The sequence below is a fragment of the Streptopelia decaocto genome (assembly GCF_964273445.1).
Source record: "Streptopelia decaocto genome assembly, chromosome: 3".
NCBI lineage: Eukaryota > Metazoa > Chordata > Aves > Columbiformes > Columbidae > Streptopelia > Streptopelia decaocto.
Genome location: NC_138656.1, coordinates 95,370,988 through 95,392,895, shown reverse-complemented (window position 1 = coordinate 95,392,895; position 21,908 = coordinate 95,370,988). Strand labels below are relative to the sequence as shown.

The 21,908-nt window shown below is 38.0% G+C and overlaps 1 protein-coding gene across 1 annotated transcript in view; it reads right to left on the bottom strand.

The window, feature by feature from the left end:
* The window catches only part of HMGCLL1 (3-hydroxy-3-methylglutaryl-CoA lyase like 1), an 81,391-nt gene that overhangs the window by 28,309 nt on the left and 31,174 nt on the right, over positions 1–21,908 (bottom strand). Inside the window, exons 5-7 of the mRNA XM_082047883.1 lie at positions 20,337–20,485; positions 6,549–6,612; positions 1,939–2,127 (exon numbers count right to left, since the gene is read on the bottom strand). Of these exons, the coding sequence (XP_081904009.1) occupies positions 1,939–2,127; positions 6,549–6,612; positions 20,337–20,485 (402 nt within the window). The remainder of the gene's footprint in view (positions 1–1,938; positions 2,128–6,548; positions 6,613–20,336; positions 20,486–21,908) is intronic.

Here is a 21,908-nt window from a genome sequence, read left to right as displayed (position 1 = left end):
AGGAGAGCACAGGCAAGCCTAACACCAGGGCTGAGAACTGACCTGGGCACTCTGATCCACTGGCTTGGGCACTTCACCATCCAGCTGACCTCTAAAGTCGCCCTGTTTTAGAAATAGTATTGCTTAGCTATAACTGACTGCTAGCTGCCTCATTTCTTTGACCAGAGACAGGAAAGGATGTTGTGATGTACCGGCCCCATTTGAGGATCCAAAAGCCTGGGACCTACCTTAGAGTGAGCCAAGGAGCTGCTTGCAGAAAGCCAGTCAGAAAGACTGTGTAATGCCTGCTTCATCAAGGACTTCTGGCAAAATCTGTGACAAGTTCAGTTCAGCCAAAAGCTCTGCACTTTTAGACATTCTCTGTAGCAGAACTTGAGCACACAGGGAAGTTTTCTGGTGGATCTCAGGAACCCCAAGCTTCTCAGAAATCTGAGAAGGCTGCACTTGGGTTATTTTTTAGGTCTACTGGTCTCTTGAATTTACATGTTAATTAGCCTAAACTGCACATTAGGTATGTAAGAGCTTTTTTCCCCCTTTAAGTCTTACACAGTTGACTTAAGAAGTAAATAAAAAGATAGAAGCAGGAGGTAAACCTGAAACAAGAATCACAATGAAGTTAACAAAGCATAGCCATCATTCAATGTTTAGTAGGCACCACGACAGCAATTATTTTAAGGAAGGATTTAAAAAACAAAGCTTCAAGTATTTTCATGGTGAACTCCTCCCATGCTCAGGGGTTTTCTTGCTTTTAGCTATTACATCTGCAGCTGAAGCTAACTGTGAAATTAGCAGTTTATTTATCCCATGGTACCCACACACACATTTGCAACAGTAGAAGTGAGTAAGGGTCAACAGTGAACAATGTGAGTAAAAGTGAGAACCCTTTTTACCAGATTTTGTAATTCAGTATTTAATCAAATACCTGCAGAGATTCACATATTGAAACATTTCCCTGTTCCTTCTTGCTTATATCTACTGTTGCTTATATATACTGTTAACACACTGCTGTTATTTCTAAACAACATAACATGAGCTCTGCCAAATGAACAAGACACGACAAAGGAAAGTAGACCTTTAAATATTGCTGCCTGAATTGCAAGGAAACAGAAAATACCATTAAGTATAAAATAGAATAAAGGCCTAAAATTTGTAAACAGCTTTTGATTCTGTAATATTTAGTAAAAATAGGTCTCCTTAGGAATGCATGTACACATTAAGATATTTTCAAAATGATATCTTTACAAAAACTACATTAGAACTTGTAGTCTGTTTCTTGTATTGTGTCCTATCCTTAAAAATATATAAACACAAATGGAATTATGGAAATTAACTGTTTCTGATTATTTAGCCACAGATTTGAATCAAGATTGAATAGAATATAAAGTTGTTGCCAGTCTTATTTGGAAGGTAAAACTGATAAACAGAAAAGCATACTGAAGGCATGTTAACAGTGATAAAAGTATCTAGACCACTATCCGTGCACATAATTACCAATAATTTAGATTTATCCATCCGAAGTCAAGATGTAATTATGCATTATTCTATTTTATACTTAGACACCTCTGTAGAATATAAATTTTAGTTTAGTGAACAATGAACATACAGGTGTTCCTACGAAAAGTGGAATCTGAGACATCAGAAAAAAATTATATTTTATCTCCCTCATTCATCCCAAATCAATGGAATATAATAAGAACCACTATTTCTTAGTGATTTTGTATGGAATTGAAGGTACATAAGGATTGAAATTTTCTTGCAAAAGCAACAGCAGTAATACCCATGAACAATCCACCATCTGAGCAATCCTTTTAGAAAGTTTAGTGAGTGCTTCTTTCCTTTTCTAGTAATTTCTTTAAGGCTGGAATTTTTTTGAAATTGTGCATTTGAATTAAACTAAGACTACTACTATCATATCTATGAAATGAGAACCTGAGTTACCTGTATGGCTGTGAGGATATTGGCTAATGCCTGGCCATATGTGTCATGGCAGTGAACAGCAAGAGCACTCAGAGGAATTTCTTTCATAACAGCTTCCAGCATTCTTTTCATACTTCCAGGAGTCCCCACACCAATTGTGTCCCCCAGAGAGATTTCATAACAGCCCATACTGTACAGCCGCTTAGATACCTGATTAAAAACAGAGACACACAGAGGTCAAGATGAAAGAACAAAAAATAGGGTCAAGAACATACATAAAAAAGACATACTTCTGTACAGGTTTCAGGTTTTGACCCACCAAGGTGGCACCATGTATCAGAAACCCTCTATTTACTCTTTGAAATTGTCAGGCAAGGATAATATCTCATAGATCCTCTTACTTTAAATTTATAGTTCTCCTTCTGTACAAGGAATAACCAACCAAGCCAAATCTATCAAAACTTGCTTTTTGACTTTTCCACAGAATCCAAATAAGCAAGATTTCATACTAAGAATTACGTTTCTGTCGAGCCCTTTCCCAACATTTTGCTCCCTCTGGGGATTTCCCAGCTGTTTGGTTTTCTCTGTGTACTCCTCAGCTTATGAGTTGTGCAGGGTAAATATCTGCCCCTTTGTCTAGTTATTACACAGAGCAAAGCACATGGTTGAACCAAGACAATAAATAATTAACAAGAAGCCTGATTTTGGTTTCTCTTGGCACTGAAAACATCAATAAAAATGAAGTTTTAACATGTTGCAGTTAATATTAATTTTGCTTGCTTTTCAGGAAATTTAACATTAAAAGACTAACAACGCAAAAAAATTAACATTCTAGTCTTCAAGTTTTAAAACTTTTCTTGATATCAAACAAAACCCTACAAATTAGTTCCTACTTCTGTAAGTAAGAACTAAGTGTTTCTGGAATTATGTATTTGAGTTCTTCGTATGTGTAAGAGATTTGAGGTCTGGCCCCATAATGTTTGTATGGAAAGAGACATACACTAGGAAGCACAAAAATACGTTTGCACCAAAAATACTGCTTCAGAAATTGAATGTAGGAATTTTCTATCTTAGACGTGTTGAATTTATCTGGAAAAGGCTTCATCTTATTTTCAGTTGCTGAGTATGTATGTCCCCTTTATCATTCTCCACTGTGTATCAATGATCCCCAAAGGCCACTACACTGGAACAGAATCCCAGTCTGGAAATTAACTGTTTAGATATGAAAAAAATACAGTCTTTTTCCAAGACATCTTCAGTTGCACTGCAGTCTGCTGTTAAAGCAATTCCAGGACTCCATCAATGGGATTGCTGTGAACATGTCTGAGGAAGCTGACAAAGTGCTGCTCCAGCAGTCTCGGAAGTGCTGGATTAATAATGCTGTTCACTTAATTCAAAGAACAGCTGAAAAAGAACTTCAAGTAGTCTGAATTGTTCTGCTTAAATCGTGGAAGGGCTATGACTATTGCAAAGGTAGTAAAACTCTTTGTGCTTTAAAGTCAAAGAGCCCCTGGTTCGCATCAACATAAATTGAATATACTCTCTATGAAGGGACATTCACCAGATTACAAAAAATATTCCATCTTGCAGCATGTTTTTATATCATCAACACATGCCAGGTGTTTTAACTGGACTACTGTTGCAAGAAAAAAAAAATCATCTGCAGTTACCTCTAGTTAATCCCCAAACTTCAGCTTTGTTTAAGATCAGGGATAAAGAAGCAGACTACATTTTCTGCTTGGTTTTGTTTTGTTTTGTTTTTTTCATTCATGATTCAAAGCTTTTCTAGATGAGCATTTTAGTGATGACAAAGAGACAATATCAACTGCTAGAAATCACGTTGTGTTCACTTTCCCATGCTCAGTCCTTAGGTCTTTCAGCTTCTGAAAACAAAGTTCTGAAAGATGAAAGAAGGGAGGGGGAAACTCTGCTAACAAGCTGAGCGGCACCATTGACTTGTCATGATTTAACCTTAAACTGACCCTTAAAAAGAGATGTAAATTTAATTTCAAGAAGAATGTGCATGCTCAGAAGCTGGCTGGGCATTTTTCATATTGGATTTTCTATCCTACCATAGTAGGAGGCAGCCCATTAGTTGCAATTTGGTAAGATTTCATTGTGGATTTTTGGGAGGAGGGTGGAGGAGAAGACAATACACTGTTTTGGCAGTGTAATCAGAATGTGATACAAGCTTGCAGCTTTGTTGACTGAACAGGGTTGTGTTCTGCACCACTCAGCAGTTTATTGTGCATAGGCTTGTGCTACTCCCCTTGGGAGCATTGTCCTGACACCAAGCATTGATCAAAATGGGAGCTGGGGACCCAACACTGCAACCCTTTAGGCATGTGAACAATCCTACTGCTGGAAATAATATCTAACACTAGACTCCTAAACTGAATACAAAAGGTCATAACAGTTACAGATTATTTTAAGCAAATAATAACATAAAACACACTGCAGTAATTGTGCTGTAAGGGAAACTGTAATAATCCAACAGCATTCAAATAAGAATACGTACATTTTCTGCAGCCTGATCAGCCTGTATGCTGTATAACAGGAAGCTAAAGTTAAAGGAAGCTAAAGTTAAAGTTAAAGGGAAGCTAAGTGGAGAAAGTATCAGGCATAAAGATAAAAACAGCCAACTATATGACTGGAAGACAATGGATAACACAACTGGCTTCAAGGATGTTATATGGTGCTTTCAACAACTTATTTGCCTAAGACGGAAATTCACAAACCATGGGACGATAAATGGTTAAACAGTGACTCCATTGCAAGAAAAAGCAGAGGCATAAAAAGGACTATGCAGTTTATTTTAATATATGATTTTATTTTTAATAAAGAACCATATGGGGATGTACCAGATGGATTCTAGAAGTCTGAAGGCATCCGAAGTTTGCACTTACTAGATAACTATTAGTAAAAGACTTACGTACCTAGTAAGCCAAAAATGCATGTAGTCTGGTTAATGAGCCACCTCTCCTACTCAGTTTTGCTCCAGTTAAATTTTTTTTGCTTAAAAGGAAAGTCATTGTCATTGACTGCAAAGGAACACTCTAAACCTTTCAATCATAGCTTCTGACTATAACGCACAGTCCTAAGAGTCACACACTCCCATGCCGAGGAAGGTGATGACCAGAGAGGCAGCTCTCTGAAAGAGTTTAGCAACACGGCCAGTTATTTTGATAACTCTGATTTAGCAAAGCATTAGCGCACGTGTTTATGCAAAATCCATTAACAACTAATCAGATGCTTCTATATAAACATCAGTGCTTGCTGAATCAAGGCCTCAATAACTTTAATGAGGCAGCTTTTATTCTTAAGCACATACACAATGGTATACAGATACACAAGAAGACACATATTAGGATGAAGACAGAAGATAAAATATCTGTGTGAGTAAAACTTTGCAGGTTTGCAACACTAAGTAGCACTCCCACTGGCAAACTGAAAGGAGGTCTTTTGTGCAAGGAGAGTAGTTAAAAAACAAGGAACACACGGAAAGAAGCCTGTTGGGGAGTAAGCAGTGAGCAATTTACCAACAGCACAGCTGAATCTGTCATCGCTTCTCTAACTAAAGCTGTGTCACTTCTAACTTTCACTTCATTTTAAACCAAATTAATTTAGAAATACTGAGTACCTTCCAATTTAGCCATTTTTTTTTCAAAGAGCGTGAATATATGTGGCTGCTGTGGGAGAAGCATTATCACAACTTCCATCTGGAATGCATACTAGAAGAAGATGCAGGAGAACAGGACCTGAAAGCCACACACGCAGAACACAATATATCAAACAAATGTCAACTAGCTGCTAGTGCTTCAAAGGAAAAAAAAAAAAGTGATTTGGAGATTCTGCTAGATCACCAAAAGCAGTTGATTAAGTGCAACAGAGAAGACAAGTCTTTCTTCAGGAGGAAGGCCAGTGTGATCTGCCTCATGTCTCTTGAATTCTCTCCACTTCTCTACTGTCTATTTCAGCCTTCCTACAAAATTTAACACTTGTGTTTCACTCATCTCTTTCCCTGCTGGAAAAAAAAGGCTGGACTAAGACATCATCTTTCTTCTCCTTTATCATAAATGGGAAAATGAGGTAGGGAGAGAAGGTGCAGCTCCTTCCACCATAGCAGCAGAGCAAGTTAAGTGGCAGGAAATCATGTTGGGGATGAGTTTTGTTCCACGTGTCAATGACATGACACTGGCCAGGAGGACAATGTTGTAGCAGTGGCTCTAGCGGCTGACAGTGCAGTATGCTTATGCCAGCATAAAACTGATTTAAAAGTAGATACCCTTTGCAAGAGGTTGTAGCTGGAAATCATGTCATACAACATGGTCCACTGACATACGTGCTTGAGTCTATTTCCTTAAGCATTTCCTTACCTTCTTGTTGGAGGAAATAGCACATAATATTTTTCCTCAGGAGGAAATAGCACATAATATTTTTCCTCATGACTGATAACAATCAAAACATACCATTTTCCTCAGATTTGACTGCATATGTTTGAGTGAGTTTAGGTACCCAGTTTTAGTATTAGCTACGTTTTAAGTTTCTTTTCCTTAAATTTTATCCATTAAAGATCTTTTCAGTATTAAGTAGAGAACATTACTTATAGACTTATAGAAGTTCACTCTTACTTCTGCCACTTTAGCTGGTATGATGTTTCCTTCATATGGGCAGCCCAATGCACATGACACATATCTACAATAAAAAGAACACACAAAGATATTTCTGTTTTATATATGTGAATCTGTATCCATCCATGTTAAACAAAATTTTGAATATTTAAGCCAGTCAAAGTAGAATATATATTTGAATGAAAAGATGCATTTACATCAGATGAAAACAGTAGGTTATCTTTTTTATTTTTTTAAATCACAGAACAGAAATGTATAGCTTTAGTTCTGCTCAATGTATGTCACAAGTTGTAAAGGACCGGCGATGCAGCCAAGCTAACACTGCTGAAAGAGACTTCAACTTTTCTTGGTATTTCCTTCTGAAGTTGTAAGAGCCAGCTCAAATTTTGCCTTGCTTGGCCCACACAACGTATTCAGAAGAAAGTATCATTTTCTTCTTTGCGCCAGCTACCCCAACCATAGAGAGCAACACATGGACACAAGAAACTTACAACAACCCCACCATCTCATAAATCATTAGATTTGTGGTGAATGGGATAGCTTTCACCCTCTGTACTGGCATTTCTGTCCCAGTGCCCCAGAAGAATGACAGCTCCCTTGCAAGCTGTAGTTTAGGTGTACCTTAGGACAAGAAGAAACTGAGAAGCCATCCTGTGTCTCACAGCAGCTATCAGCTTCACAAAGCATAAGAATCAAAAGCCACAACCATGCCTCCATTGTTCAGTCTTAATGCTGTGTTAGCATAGAATTTGGCTTAAATTTCTTTTTTTTTTTTTAATGACAATTAAGAGCCATGAAATTCCAATCATCCTTCTAATTGTTTATCTTAAATTGATTAGGAATAGGATTAAACTAACCAGAAACAGCCATTCAAAATCAAAATAAGTGTGGCTGTAGAGGGATTTACAACAGATTCAGAGGCAGGTAGAGCCCCAGTCCCTGTGGGAGGCTGCTCAACTGCTTAATAGAGGAACAAGAGCCTTCACTGATCCCCCATCATTCCCTTTCCCTCAATGCTGAAGGATATAATGTAAAATTATACACTGTATAATGCAAATGGGATTGAACAGATGCCAGTTTGTATGTAGTCAAGGTCCGCAGGGTAAAGGATGTATTATTTCTTTGCAGTTGAAGGAGAACTGATGGATAGAATGTGAAAGTAGGATGAGTAACAGGCAAAAACAAATCTTGACAAAATGTCAACATTTTAAAGTATAGAACATACTGCATCCCTCATATGAAGGTACAGTGTTGGTGCACGGCAAGTAGCAGTAAGAACGAAGCAAACCTTGAACCTAAAAAGAACTTGATTAGTCCTGACAAAGAAATGGAAATGAATTTTTTTTCCACAAAAGTGGTTGGGTCCATTACATCCTGCCCATAATTCTAGTCCAGATGCCTACTAGGCATGATTTCAATTATCTCTATGTCGTTATGAAAAACAGGTTTGAAACGTCACCATTGACTTCATTAAATATCACCCTAATTTAGATGTCAATGTTTAAGTTTCAGAGTTCTAAATTTTCTTATCTACATTAATGATAAAAAACTAGCTACTGTTAACAGTAAACACTGCCCTGCTTTTCAGTGACACATAACTCAAAAACAATTCAGGATAATTACCTTAATTTTTTTATGCATACATAGTTTTTCAAATGAAACCAAGCATAAAACATTTCAGACCAAAAAGATTGCTTTTTACATAATACTACAGTGCCTAGAGCTAGTGAATACATAGACTTTTACTGAAATTATTTTGCAACATCAGCCACAGCACTTATTATGATGTGAGCAAGAACAGTACTAAATACAAAGTAAATGCAAAACATACAGTACATATGTGCACATGTTCACTTTAATTACATATCTCTTTATATGTTCCTAATGTCTGCCTATCTTTGATCAAGCAGACGTGCATTTGGTAGTGATAATGTGGCATGAATGACATCTGGAATGGAGTAGGACAAACAAAAGGTATCTAGAGAACAAGGGAATACTCCCTGTGGTTCACACCAGCAAGCAGAAACTCGCCTGAGCTCACATAACTCAGCTGAGCCTGCTGGGGTATGAAAGTATGTGGTGACCTGAGGAATCTGCCTACTACAATGTACAAATCTGTTTGAGATTATGAACTCTCTGCATGCTTACACTATTACGACTAGACTGACATTTTAAACAAGGAAAATATGATAGATATAATATATCCAGACATCTGATATTCAGTATTAAACTAGAGAAAGTAGGGATTATTGAAAGAATTTGACAGGTAAAGAACTCCCTACCAGAGAGAGAACAAAGTCCTGTGAAGAATTAAAAAACTGTTTTTCAGTAGAGCTTATCAAGGATGAGCTTGGCGGAATTTTATCTAATATTTTTATTTAATGAATTGGCATAAAAAGTAGAGATGTGGTAACAGTATTGAATTTCTCAGTACCGTCAATACAAAAAAAAAGAAAAGCGCACTGGTATTCCTTAGAGCAAAGACAGAACAATAAAAATGGGACTGAGCTGATGGCAATGACAAAAAAAAAGTGAAAAGCTTAAAATGAGGCTGTAAAAGAGTAAAACACACTCCAAACATCTACCAGGATAAGCATTTTGATAGAGGACATAAAACATGAACTCCATTTGACAAGGTCTTGCTATGTTCTTATTGGAAATAAGAGCTACAATTTGACTCGTTTGTAGAAAAGACAATGCAAGCTGGAACAGACGCAGGCAAGGGCTGAGTACAGCTAGCAGGGGCAGAGAGAGCCCAGCATATGAAAAGAGAAAATAGGCATGTCTGTGTGAAAGAGGGAAAATAATCGTGCGTCCAGTCTGAGCATTTGCCAAGACATTAAGGCAGCGGTGGGTGGGACGCTTTGTAATTGCATTTCTGTGGTTCCAAATTAATAAACTTAGGTAGAGAGGAAACAGGTTTCAATAGGAGGGTAGATCTGTTATCTACAGATATGTTTGGCTGTTAGATTTTCTTTTCTGTCTGTGAAATAACCCATAAGGCATTAAAATCACAAGAGAATTCAGCCAAAGCAGAGCTGCAAGACCTCCACCCACACCCCTCCAAAATGGGAGACAACTTCACAGAACGTGCTGGAGAACTGCTTAGAAAAAAGGAAGTTAACAAGACGGAGCCACAGAAAGCACCAAAAGACATAAGTTTAAAGAAGAGTCTGGTCAACTACAGCAAACGCTACTGACAAGTCAAGAAGAATAAGGATAGACTACTGTTTCTGATATCTTGTCATCAGGGAGTTTGGTGAGAGCTGTTGCAGTTGCAAGCATGGAACAGAAGCCAAAGTGTAGGAGTTATAGGAGGGAATCACAGAGGAGGGTCTCCAGACAGTAATTATAAACAGCGCCTTCAATGAGCTTAGGAATGAAGAAGAGATAGGCGATGAGATATGATACGAAGAACCAAGTAGGGTCAGAGGTACAATTTTTAAGAGGCAAATGCTTGACTATATTGCAGTGGAAAAGAGCCAGAGGACAGCGAGAGGTTAAGAAAGAGAATAAGGGAGGGAAGAAATAAGAGGAAGAACAGAACATGGGGTCACTGGGGCAAGTGGAAGGGGTACAGATGGAAAGTAGACAAGAAACTCCTGCTGCTCTGACAGTGGAGAAGAAAGAGAAAGGATTAGGGGAGGGAAGGGAGAAGAGTGACGGAAGGAAGCACATACTGTATCTATTTTTCCTTAGGAGAAAAAGCAAGATCCTATGTGAAGAAAAGCAGCAGAAAGAAAGAGGGAAGAGTTTGAGCAATGAGTTACAGAGGCAACTGGGATTTGTTTTGGGGATTCAATTAAGTTGGAGAATACAGCTGTTTTCTAAAATGATGGCAGGACGGAAAGAAAAAAAGACTTTGTAATGCAAAAGACTGTCTTGGTCTCAGGATATTCACCAGAGACACGCAACAGTATGAGAGCAGAAGCAAGTATCTGGAAGTTCACAAAGCAGACTCTGCAGTGGAAGTGTGTAATTCTAAGTATGTGCTTAAATCTTTGTTGAATGAAGGCCAGATATTTGAGTAGCTTAACTGCATCTTTAGCATGCAATCAAGAAAAAAGCCCATGCAACCAGAGGTGGACAGAAGGACCTGCAATAAGTGAACATACCTATGCAACTGCTTTAGGAACACAGGGGTATTTAACAGCATTTAATGCTGTTTTTGCTCAGTCACGTTCTGTGAAATCAGAATTCCTCCTTTAAAAAAAAACCAAACTGATAAAAATAAGTTCTCTACTTGTTTCGCCTGGCAGTTTACCCAGGCTCTTCCCTGTTCTATAGATTGCACTGCAGGTGAGTATCATTTGGTTTTCTCCTAAATTGTTTTCTATGCAGATAAAAACAATCAAAAAAAATAAACCCCAACAGGTTTACTGTTTAATATTTTGAACAAAAATTCTGAACAGCCTCTGGGGATGGGGAGAAGGAAGAGGAAGAGAGGTTTCAGTTTCTTCCAGTAAGTCAAAACCGAACTGCAATGTTCCACAAATGGTATAGACAATATAAGGTCCCCACGATCAAGGTCACTGGGAATGGTGATAACCACCACACCAGCCCAAAGACTGTGAAGTGCAGAGTATAAAACCACAAACAGGGCAAATGAGCGAACGTTTCATAACCAAAGTGTGTTAAAATGAAAATGAATCCAAGCAGAAACTGAACTCCATGTTGTAATCAGCCCTTTGTCAGCTTGTTTCAGCAAGATTTCCAGAGCCAGATCCACAGCTGCTACCACAGCTGGAAGCACGGAGCCTCCTGAGAAGCCAGTTGCAGACTCAGATGCTGCTGTTTCCTGTTTATTATTATAGTGTAAGTTCGCATATAATTTACCATGTTCATTGCAGATGTATTTATTTTTATTGGATGTTTGTGCTAAAATGTATATGCCTATCATTTGGTGAATTCATAATATTAACGTTGATATGTTCTGTCTCTTCGCAAAGGAAGCCATTTGTTAAAAACAGGCAATCTTTACTGTAAGGAGAGGGGAAATACAAAGAAGAAAAGAGGGAATGGAGATTATTCCAGAAACACAGTCTCCAAGCCAAGGCCAAAATGTGTAAATAATGCCAGGATTTTTTTTTCCACATTTGATGAAAAAAAAACACAACTCTCCATGTATTTAGTGCCCAGTTGCAAGCAATATTTATGCCATTCAAAGTGAATTCTATAGTAATAATATTTGTAATTATTTTTAGAATGCCCATAAAACAGTTACATTGTGAACTATGTTCTAGAAAACAATCCCTCTAAAACCAGAACAAAACTCTTGATATAATGAAGGGTTGCTTAACCACTTCACTTTTAATAACTATACCAAATTATCCACGGAGCAATCAGTAACACACTAGCAAAAACTTTGTATTGTTACCTCATAATTTCATACTAACATTTCAAGCCTTATTTTATGCTACTCTTTAAGAAATAGGGATTATTTTTACTTCCTACATGTATTCCTCTTTTTTTAATTAAAAAAAAAAAAAAGCCGCCACTCTTCTGGCCTAATAATATTTTCTATCTGCAAAAATAGGTAAAAGTTGGTATAAAGTTATTCCTAAAGAAAATCTCTCCTCTTACATAGTGTAATCATCCAGTATGACAGAGTTTAGTACAACGGGTCCTACCTCCTTTTCTTAACCCGTCCCCAGTACAGAGAAATGCACCAAGTCCCCACATCCCAGCAATCTCCGGCTTCTCAGACTTCTCCAGGGGACTGGGACCAGCTGGTTTAATACTGTGGAACCCTGTAGATTTGTTCACTGTTCACATACTAAAATGTGTTACTTCCAACACTATTAAATGTTCATCTACATTTTCCTATTCCCATAAACTCAAATATAGGCTCATTTATAGTGACATGAAGGTGTTAAATTTGTTTTACCATCTAAAGAAGTTATCAATATAATTGTGACTATGCTAAACTAGACAGTGTAGTCTAAAAGTCGGGGATTAAAGCAATGTGAAAAAACATGTGTACTCCAGCCCTAAGGATCCCCTAATACCAGAAAATATGAGTTCGAAGTTTCGGTCTGTATTCGTAAAACATATGTAGCTTTAAACTGTATTGATTTGTGCAAAACTGAATTGTTGGAGTTTATTTCATGGCACTTCTAATTAGGTATATAAAATACTATATTGTAAGGCTATCCAAATATCTTGAATTAAGGTATTTATGATGAACTGTAATAAAATAAAAAAAGAGGATTATTGAATTGAATTATAAAGATCAGATTGCCTTGATAATAAGAAGTTTCAGGCAATCAGGATGTTCCTTTATAACAAAATGGACTTCATTACTAGTTTCTGGAGTTACTTGTTATAAAGTATATTAAAATAAAACTGATGTGCTCTTCCACATATATTTCTTTTTCAAAATAAATCAAAATATGACTAGCAAGAGATAAAGACCAATTCTTTGGTCTTTATAAAGTGATAAGACCCAATTCTTTCTCTTTACATTTCCACTATTTTTGTCCTATCTTGTGTATTAGCATCAAAGTAAACCAATAATTATTTCCTATAATCAACAAGGAATTATGTATGTTGCTATCTGTAACCAAATATAAAACATAACATAAAAGGTAATAATAATATCACGTACAATCATTTGTTTGATTTCTATTTGTCATAGCAAAAATATTGCTATATTTCAAGTATATCAACCAGTATTTGAATTCTATACAAACACAGATGTAAGCCAAATATTCATGCATTTCGATATGCTTTTATGTATTGTGAGCCTCATCATATTGCTCATTCTTAAAAGACATAGGACCATAAACAAAGGAATTACATACACCAGTTTAGAATTAATGTGTGATTACATATACTTTAATTTATGAAGCAGCAGCTTTGTAAGGAAATGCTTCTAGAGTTATTTCACAGCAAATATTTGCATCTATTTTTCTAACACTGAGCCTCTGAACATTTGCATACACATTCACATTTGCACATGCAAATAGTCCAAATGGCCTCAAAAGGGCCGTTGTGGCATGAAAATTTCTCAGGACTGTGACATAAATACAGCTTTTAATTGCTCGTCATGCAGAAGTGTGTTTTAGTAGAGAAAAAAAAATACAGCCTTTCAGATCTTATATTCCCAGTTTATTTTTGTTAGGACTAACACAGTCCTATATAGAGCTGAATGTTGCAGAGGGAGATAGTTTGACTTTATTTCACTGTCATGGGACACAGAGTAGGTAGTAAAGTACCATTTGTGGAAAAGGAACATACACAATTCCTTACTTCCTCACTGTTCTGTTGTACTAATTGCAATTTATTTGTGTTTTTTTAAATTTTGGAACACATTAACTTGGAAGAATCTAGCTTAATCAGAATTTACTTAACATTTTTGTCATATGTACATTAAAAATACATTTCAATTAAACCACAATCCAAGTCACTACTTGCAATTAGCATTTGCTACAGCTTTTCATCAATCCTGGCTGTTAGGCTTCACATTTATTCACTGAAAAGATGTGATATTTTTAACAGTACCTGGATTATGCATTAAAAGATGCAGTTCTAAAAACAGCAGTATTTTGTGTAATTGCACATGCAAAATACACGGAGTAGTAATTAGCTGACCATACAGTTTATAACTGATTTGGCTCAGCATCTTCACAGAATGTGTCCCAGATGTTATTGTAAGGTTTTTATGCATGTACAAAAAAACAAAAATAAAACCCCCTTTGTGACGCTAATACATAGTCTAACTTCTAAGGCCATATGCAAGATTTCAATTCTTCATAAATATTTGAACTGATTTTGTAAACATTTAGAAAACTGTGTACTGTGCTACAGATTTTAAGCATGACAGCTGACAACATAAATTTTCTGGATGATGATCGAGTCAATGTTAGTGCAGCTGTAGCAACAGTAAGACATGCAAAAGCTTAAAGTTTACTTTCAACTGTTCGAGTGCATTTTTCATAAGATTCAAGGATTGCCAATGATTTATGCTCACTACATAAATTCTAAATTGCCAGGAAAAATAGGAAATAAAATTTGAACCTCTTAAAATTATTTTTGGAAGTATTTTTCCACTGCACAAATACGGAGTTAGGGCAAGGCACTAAATTATCCATCTCTTGCAAATAAATAACACTTTAAACAATAACAGTGCTTTAGAAAGGAAACAATTTCTGTATTGAAATTAATGTAAATACAATTTATGCGTATTAATACTTTCATTACCTAAATAATTTCAGTAAAATATTTAGCCTATGAAATTTCTATCAGAAGCCAAAATGTGTAGTCCTGGGAGCTTGTCTAAGCAAAGGTGATAGGTTTTGGACATGGTTCTTTAGAAGCAGATAATCTCTAAAACGGTGATTCTCAGTGCACAAATCTTTCTCCATATAGTGCACAGCTTTATTGCGTGTTACCTTGCAGCACAAAACCTATTAATATTTCTTATATATATGGTAACTTACACAAATTACAAGGTGCTAATCCTTAGCCTGCACACAGGTAGGATGTAACTCATCTGTTCTAACTTCTGAAATCAAAGATAATCATCTGCAGCCTATGCCCTAGATAGGCCATCTATAGGATGACTAACATAGGATAGGACCAAAGCTCCTTTGCAGCCAAAAGGATGGATCATCTGGAGAGTCATTCATCTTATCCTAAGGCAGGTTGCTTTAAAAAGCAATATGATAAATCATAACCTGAAGGCTCCCTACTTCTCTCTGATAACTACAGGCACATTTAGGATTATAAGCTCAGACTTGTTGTGTGGTCATGCTTGGCTTTGCCTCAGATTACAATTGCTGTAAACAAGATATAACTACTTTCAGTAAATAGAAGCCACACAACAAAATAAAACCTGAAACTAATGTTCTCATTGAAATTGAACAGCAACCAGTCAAACCAAGAGCATCAATTCTAAATACTGAATATCAACTGATGAATCATGTAAAATCCCATCTTTTTGTTTCCAAATGCTGTGTTTCAGGTCATTTAACAGAAACTCCCAAATTTCAATTTCAGAAACCATCAGTTTCTGCCCCTGCTTGACTGTCTATGTGATACTGACAGATCTGGATATAAAGCATAAAGAACAACTTGCCACAAAGCCTTGACTGCCTCAGCATTTAGAGAATTTTGCACGGAACTGGGATACAAAAATGGCATTTATTTTATCTGTCACTAAAAGCCTCTTCTTTAGTATCATGAAAATACAAGATCATAAATCTCAGGCTTTGATAGCTACTTCCTTTTTTATTGTTTTATTTCCAGGAAAAAGTCACCCTGACTGTACTCAATGTTTCTATGAAATCTCTGTTTAAGTTTTACTTTCTGATCACCTTTTCCACACCAGTTTTGACTAAGGAAGAAAAGCACTGTGTTTTTATCATTCATTTATATAATTGGATTCTTTGATAACAGCTGGTTTTATAAGACACCTGTGCGGACAGTGATACGTGGGAAAGGTTTATCTAGCTGGTGCAAAAGGATGCTGGGACAGGAATTAGCAGGGCTCATTTGGAGAGCTTTAAACTAGATATGAAGGGGGATGCGGTTGTAGCTGGGCTTGCATCAGTGGGCGAGCACTCTAGAATTGATGAAGACCAGGAGGCTCCCTATACCCCTAGGGGGAAATCAGTGTGCTCAGCTCGCTCTCAGAAATGCCTGTACACCAATGCATGCAGCATGGGGAATAAGCAGGAGGAGTTAGAAACCTGCGTTTGGGCAGGAGATTATGATCTGGTGGCAATTACAGAGACATGGTGGGACAGCTCACATGACTGGAATGTGGTCATGGATGGCTATGTCCTTTTCAGAAAAGACAGGCCAGCCAGGTGTGGTGGTGGAGTTGCTCTTTACGTGAGAGAGCAACTACAATGTGTTGAGTACTGTCCAGGCACAGATGAGGAGCGAGCTGAGAGTCTAAGGGTGAGAATTAAGAGGCAGGCTGGCAGGGGTGATACTGTTGTGGGTGTCTATTACAGGCCACCAGATCAGGGTGAGGAAGTTGATGAGGCCTCCACAGACAGCTGAGAGCAGCCTCACAGTCACAGGCCCTGGTTGTTGTGGGGGATTTTAACTTCCCTGATGTTTGCAGGAAGGACTACTCGGGCAGTCAGCCACAGTCCAGGAGGTTCCTCCAGTGCCGTGACAATAACTTTCTGATGCAAATGGTGGAGGAGCCAACTAGAAGAGGTGCACTGCTGGATCTCATTCTCACTAACAAGAAGGGTCTGGCTGAAGCAGTAAAGGTTGAGAGTTGCAGCAACCATGAAATGGTGGAGCTCAGCATCTCGTGTGGCAGGAACAGAACAGCAAGCAGAATTGCAACCCTGGACTTCAGCAGGGCAAACTTCGGCCTTTTCAAACAATTGCTAGGGGAAATCCCATGGGCAAGGCTGCTTGAAGGTAAAGGGGCCCAAGATAGTTGGTTAGTGTTCAGGGACTGCTTCTACCAAGCTCAAGATCAGAACATTCTGACACATAGAAAGTCAGGGAAGGGAGCCAGGAGACCTGCGTAGTTAAACAGGGAACTGCTGGGTAAGCTCAAGTGGAAGAGGAGAGTTTATAGATCATGGAAGGAGGGGCTGGCCACTTGGGAAGAATATAAGGCTGTTGTCAGAGGATGTAGAGAGGCAACTAGGAAAGCTAAGGCCTCCTTAGAATTAAACCTGGTGAGAGGGGTCAAGGACAACAGAAAGAAATTTTCAAATACATGGCAGATAAAACTAACACCAGAGGCCATGTAGGCCCACTGATGAACGAGGTGGGTGCCTTGGTGACAGAAGATACACAGAAGGCAGAGGTACTGAATGCCGCTTTTGTCTCTGTCTAGTCTTCTGGAAGCTGTCCTGAGGAGCCTCTTACCCCTGAGGCCCCAGAGGGAAGTCAGGACAATGGAGGAGTCTGCCTTAGTTGATGAGGACTGGGTTAGGAAGCAATTAGGCAATCTGGACATCCATAAATCCATGGGTCCAGATGGGATGCACCCGCGGGTGTTGAGGGAGCTGGCTGAGGTCATTGCTGGACCACTCTCCATCATCTTTGCCAAGTCTTGGGAAATGGGAGAAGTGCCTGAGGACTGGAGGAAAGCAAATGTCACTCCAGTTTTCAAAAAGGGCAAGGAGGAGGACCTGGGTATCTACAGACCGGTCAGCCTCACCTCCATCCCTGGGAAAGTGATGGAACAACGTATCCTTGGTGCTGCCTCAAGGCATATCAAGGATAAGAGGGTCATTAGGGGCAGTCAACATGGCTTCACCAAGAAGAAGTTGTGCTTGACCAAACTCATCGTCTTTTATGGAGACAACTACAATAACAAGGTGGATAGAAGATGGCAGAGCTGTAGATGTGGTCTACCTTGACTTCAATAAAGCATTCGACACAGTCTCCCACAGCATCCTCACAGCTAAACTGAAGAAGTGTGGTTTGGATGATCAGGTAGTGAGGTGGACTGCAAACTGGCTGAAGAAGCCAGAGAGTCAGGGTCAATGGGGCGGAGTCCAGTTGGAGGCCTGTATCTAGTGGAGTGCCTCAAGGGTTAGTATTGGGGCTGGTATTCAATATATTCATCAATGACTTGGATGAGGGAATAGAGTGTATTATCAGCAAATTTGCTGATGACACCAAGATGGGAGGCATAGCTGACACGCCAGAAGGCTGTGCTGCCATCCAGCGAGACCTGGAGAGGCTGGTGAGTTGGGCAGGGAAAAATTTAATGAAATATAACAAGGGCAAGTGTAGAGTATTGCATCTGGGTAGGAACAACCCCAGGTTCCAGTATAGGTTGGAGAATGACCTATTAGAGAGCAGTGTAGGGGAAAGGGACCTGGGGGTCCTGGTGGACAACAGGATGACCATGAGCCAGCACTGTGCCCTTGTGGCCAGGAAGGCCAATGGCATCCTGGGGTGTATTAGAAGGGGAGTGGTTAGTAGGTCGAGAGAGGTTCTCCTTCCCCTCTACTCTGCCCTGGTGAGACCACACCTGGAATATTGTGTCCAGTTCTGGGCCCCTCAGTTCAAGAACGACAAGGAACTGCTGGAGAGAGTCCAGCGCAGAGCCACAAAGATGATTAAGGGAGTGGAGCATCTCCCTTATGAAGAAAGGCTGAGGGAGCTGGGTCTCTTTAGTTTGGAGAGGAGGAGGCTAAGGGGGGACCTTATTAATGTCTATAAGTATATAAAAGGTGAGTGCCATGAGGATGTAGCCAGGCTCTTCTCGGTGGCAAACAATGATAGGACAAGGGGTAATGGGATCAAGCTGGAACACAAGGGGTTCCGCTTAAATTTGAGAAGAAACTTCTTCTCAGTGAGGGTGACGGAGCACTGGAACAGGCTGCCCAGGGGGTTGTGGAGTCTCCTTCCCTGGAGACATTCAAAACCCAACTGGACATGTTCCTGTGTGACCTCATCTAGGCGTTCCTGCTCTGGCAGGGGGATTGGACTAGATGATCTTTTGAGGTCCCTTCCAATCCCTGACATTCTCGGATTCTGTGATTCAATTCAATGTAAAACTCCTCAATTCTTCTAAATGTACTGCAGTGTTTGGGAACTAATGAACTACTTCCACTGAAGTCCTAATGAATTCCCTGTAATAGTGCAGGCTTTTGTTGGGTGTTAGTACCAGAGGAAATTATGGTTTAGTCTTCTAGAATTAAGTTGGAAATGATGGTCTGCTTCCATAATCTTCCCCCTCATAAGCAGCAGAAATGTTGTAAACAGATTTATTTACTTCCTGGATTTGCCATTCAAAACTGATGTTTCTTCTTTATGGGCATTTTTCCACTTGTTAACTGATTTAAAGTTTAAAGTCCACCTTCAAGAGCTTTGTTCAGCTGCTGAGACCTACCACTTTAAAAAAGTCCTTCTGAATTCTGCATCTCTGTGTTCATGCTCCTCCTACTGTTTTTCTGGTCCTCAGAACTCTACTCAACAGAAGACAGTACACTGGAGCTTAAAAGAAAGTACTGAGGTAGATGTACACTAAACAATCCTTTTTTAAAAATTATTTTTGAGCAATCATTCTGTCTCAGTGCTTCCTACACATTTCTGTTTATCTCATTTCTCTTCATCTCTGTATTGCTGCTTTTTCTGTTTGCTTCATTATGTGGTTCTTGATACCCTTCTCTTTGTATCTTTGCATTCACAAGGACCTTCACAAATAAGCTTAGATAAGTAGCTCCGGTGTAATGGAAAAGAAAATGGATATGAAAAACAAAGCTGTTGAAAGCCTACCATTTAAGATTATTTCAAGTTTAAAAGAAGGTATTCTAGAGAAAGATAAATACTGGACAATGCCAGTTTCATGCACTGGAGACTCTAAACATTTAAATGCCTGGAATTTTCAGAGTAACTTAAATCGAGAATATTGTTTTTCTTAGAAGTATATTTGTTCTATCACTTCTATACCATGATTCTACCAGGTATGAAGTTATATATTATGAATACTACAATAAAATAAAAGTATGCAGTATTTTTAAGGTGCAGGCAACAGTGTTATGAGTTCTCAGTAGCACAAAATAAATTTTATTCTGTATTTGTATAATAAAATTGATACGTTTATACACACAGCTCATTTCTTTTTCCACTTCCAGAGAAAACTAGTTACCATTAGCAGTTAGAAAACATAGAGCAAAATTACTAAATATATTCAATCTTAAAACAAACAAACAAACAAACAAACCCCACACACCACAATAATATTTCATCTAAAATGTAAAAAATTTGAACTATAGTTTTCTACTGGTACAAAATAATTCCTGTAATAGTAACTCCAATTATTCTGTATTACTTAAGAAATTTTATATTTACCCACGCACTGGAATATTCATATTCCTTGCAGATTTAGCGACTTCTTCAAATTTTTCTATGCTTTCTTCAATTGAACAATTAATATTCATTTTGCTAAAAGATTCAGAAGCTGCACCAAATACTGAGACTTCCGTAGCCCCTGCTGCAATCTGAAAAACACATTTCAATAAAACAGAATCATAACACTACATTAAAAGTTTAGAGTGAACATTTAATTCTGTATGACATTTTAGAATATTAAAGTACATTGTAAGACTATAATCCACATCTAAAATAGAAGTTTAATTCCTCTTTTTTTAATCTATTGCATAAAAACACACTGAGTCAAACTTCATTCATTATTGTGTATTTCCTTTCTTTTCTTCAGATTTTTAAAGTAATATATGATAAAGGCATTAAGATGTAGGAAATCATACGAAGCAATTATGAAAATAACAATGATTGATACTTATATTCATTTTCCAGAAAAGGAAAAGATCATATAACAGCTCTGAAATATCCATCCTCTGTACAAAGCCTGTTCCTCATGAATGCCAGGGAGTCATTCTCCTGCTTTAGGAAAGCTCTGTGCCTGCATATGCCTAGAGCAGCAAAAATAACCAACAGCTCTAGGATCAAGGGCTCCATTGGTCCTGGTGTCACAGTCAGTACAGATAATATGGAAAACGTGTATGTGAGAGTCCGCTGAGAAAAAGTCTCAGAGCAAATACCAGTCTAGAAAATGTATTAATGTGGTGGCTTCACTGAAGGGGCAATTAGTCTGAGCTTGTCCTCAGTACCTCAGTATTCAGTGAATCAAACAACATGAGGCAGACTAGAATGCTGAAAGCCAAATGATAGGAGAAGAAAACATTTAAGCTTAGGAGAATAGGTAATTAATTAATTCTCACTCTCCAGTGAGAATAATATCCATGTTCTATGAAAAAGAATGGAGCTTTTCCCTTTACTCTGTGCTTCTCCAGGATGATGTCTATGCTTCGGCAACCCTTACAGGAACAAATAACCTTTCAAATAGAGGGAAGAAAAAAAATAGCAGCAAGCAAGAACTCAGCAATCACCTACAATTATTTTTGCATTGTTTTCCTTTCATTATATCACTAAATACAGTATAGAGATACAGCAGATTTAATTCAACTCAACAAGCTACCATTGCAGAGAAACTTGTGGCAGTATACATCTGACTATTGATAGTTAACTCGCCTATGTACAGGATTCTGTTTTAACAGATTTCATATGCAATATAGAAACTGAATGATAGACTACACCACAAATGTCCATATAAGGCTTGTCCTATATCAAGGCAAAAGAACAGAAGTATGAAAATCTTTCAGAAAACAAAAAAAATGTAAAGATTTGACTTTCAGTGTGTATGTTTTAAGAAGACTGAACTGCTCCACTTTTACACTTCCAGACATTTCAGGTCTATAATTTTGAATATTTATTTTGTATGAACAGAAACAATTTAAACTTTCAAACTCTACCAACATGAAATGCAGAATTTAATAAATCTAGTATGTTCTTATAAAGCATTTTCATTTAAATGACTCTTTCCCCATTCTTCTTCACTACTTT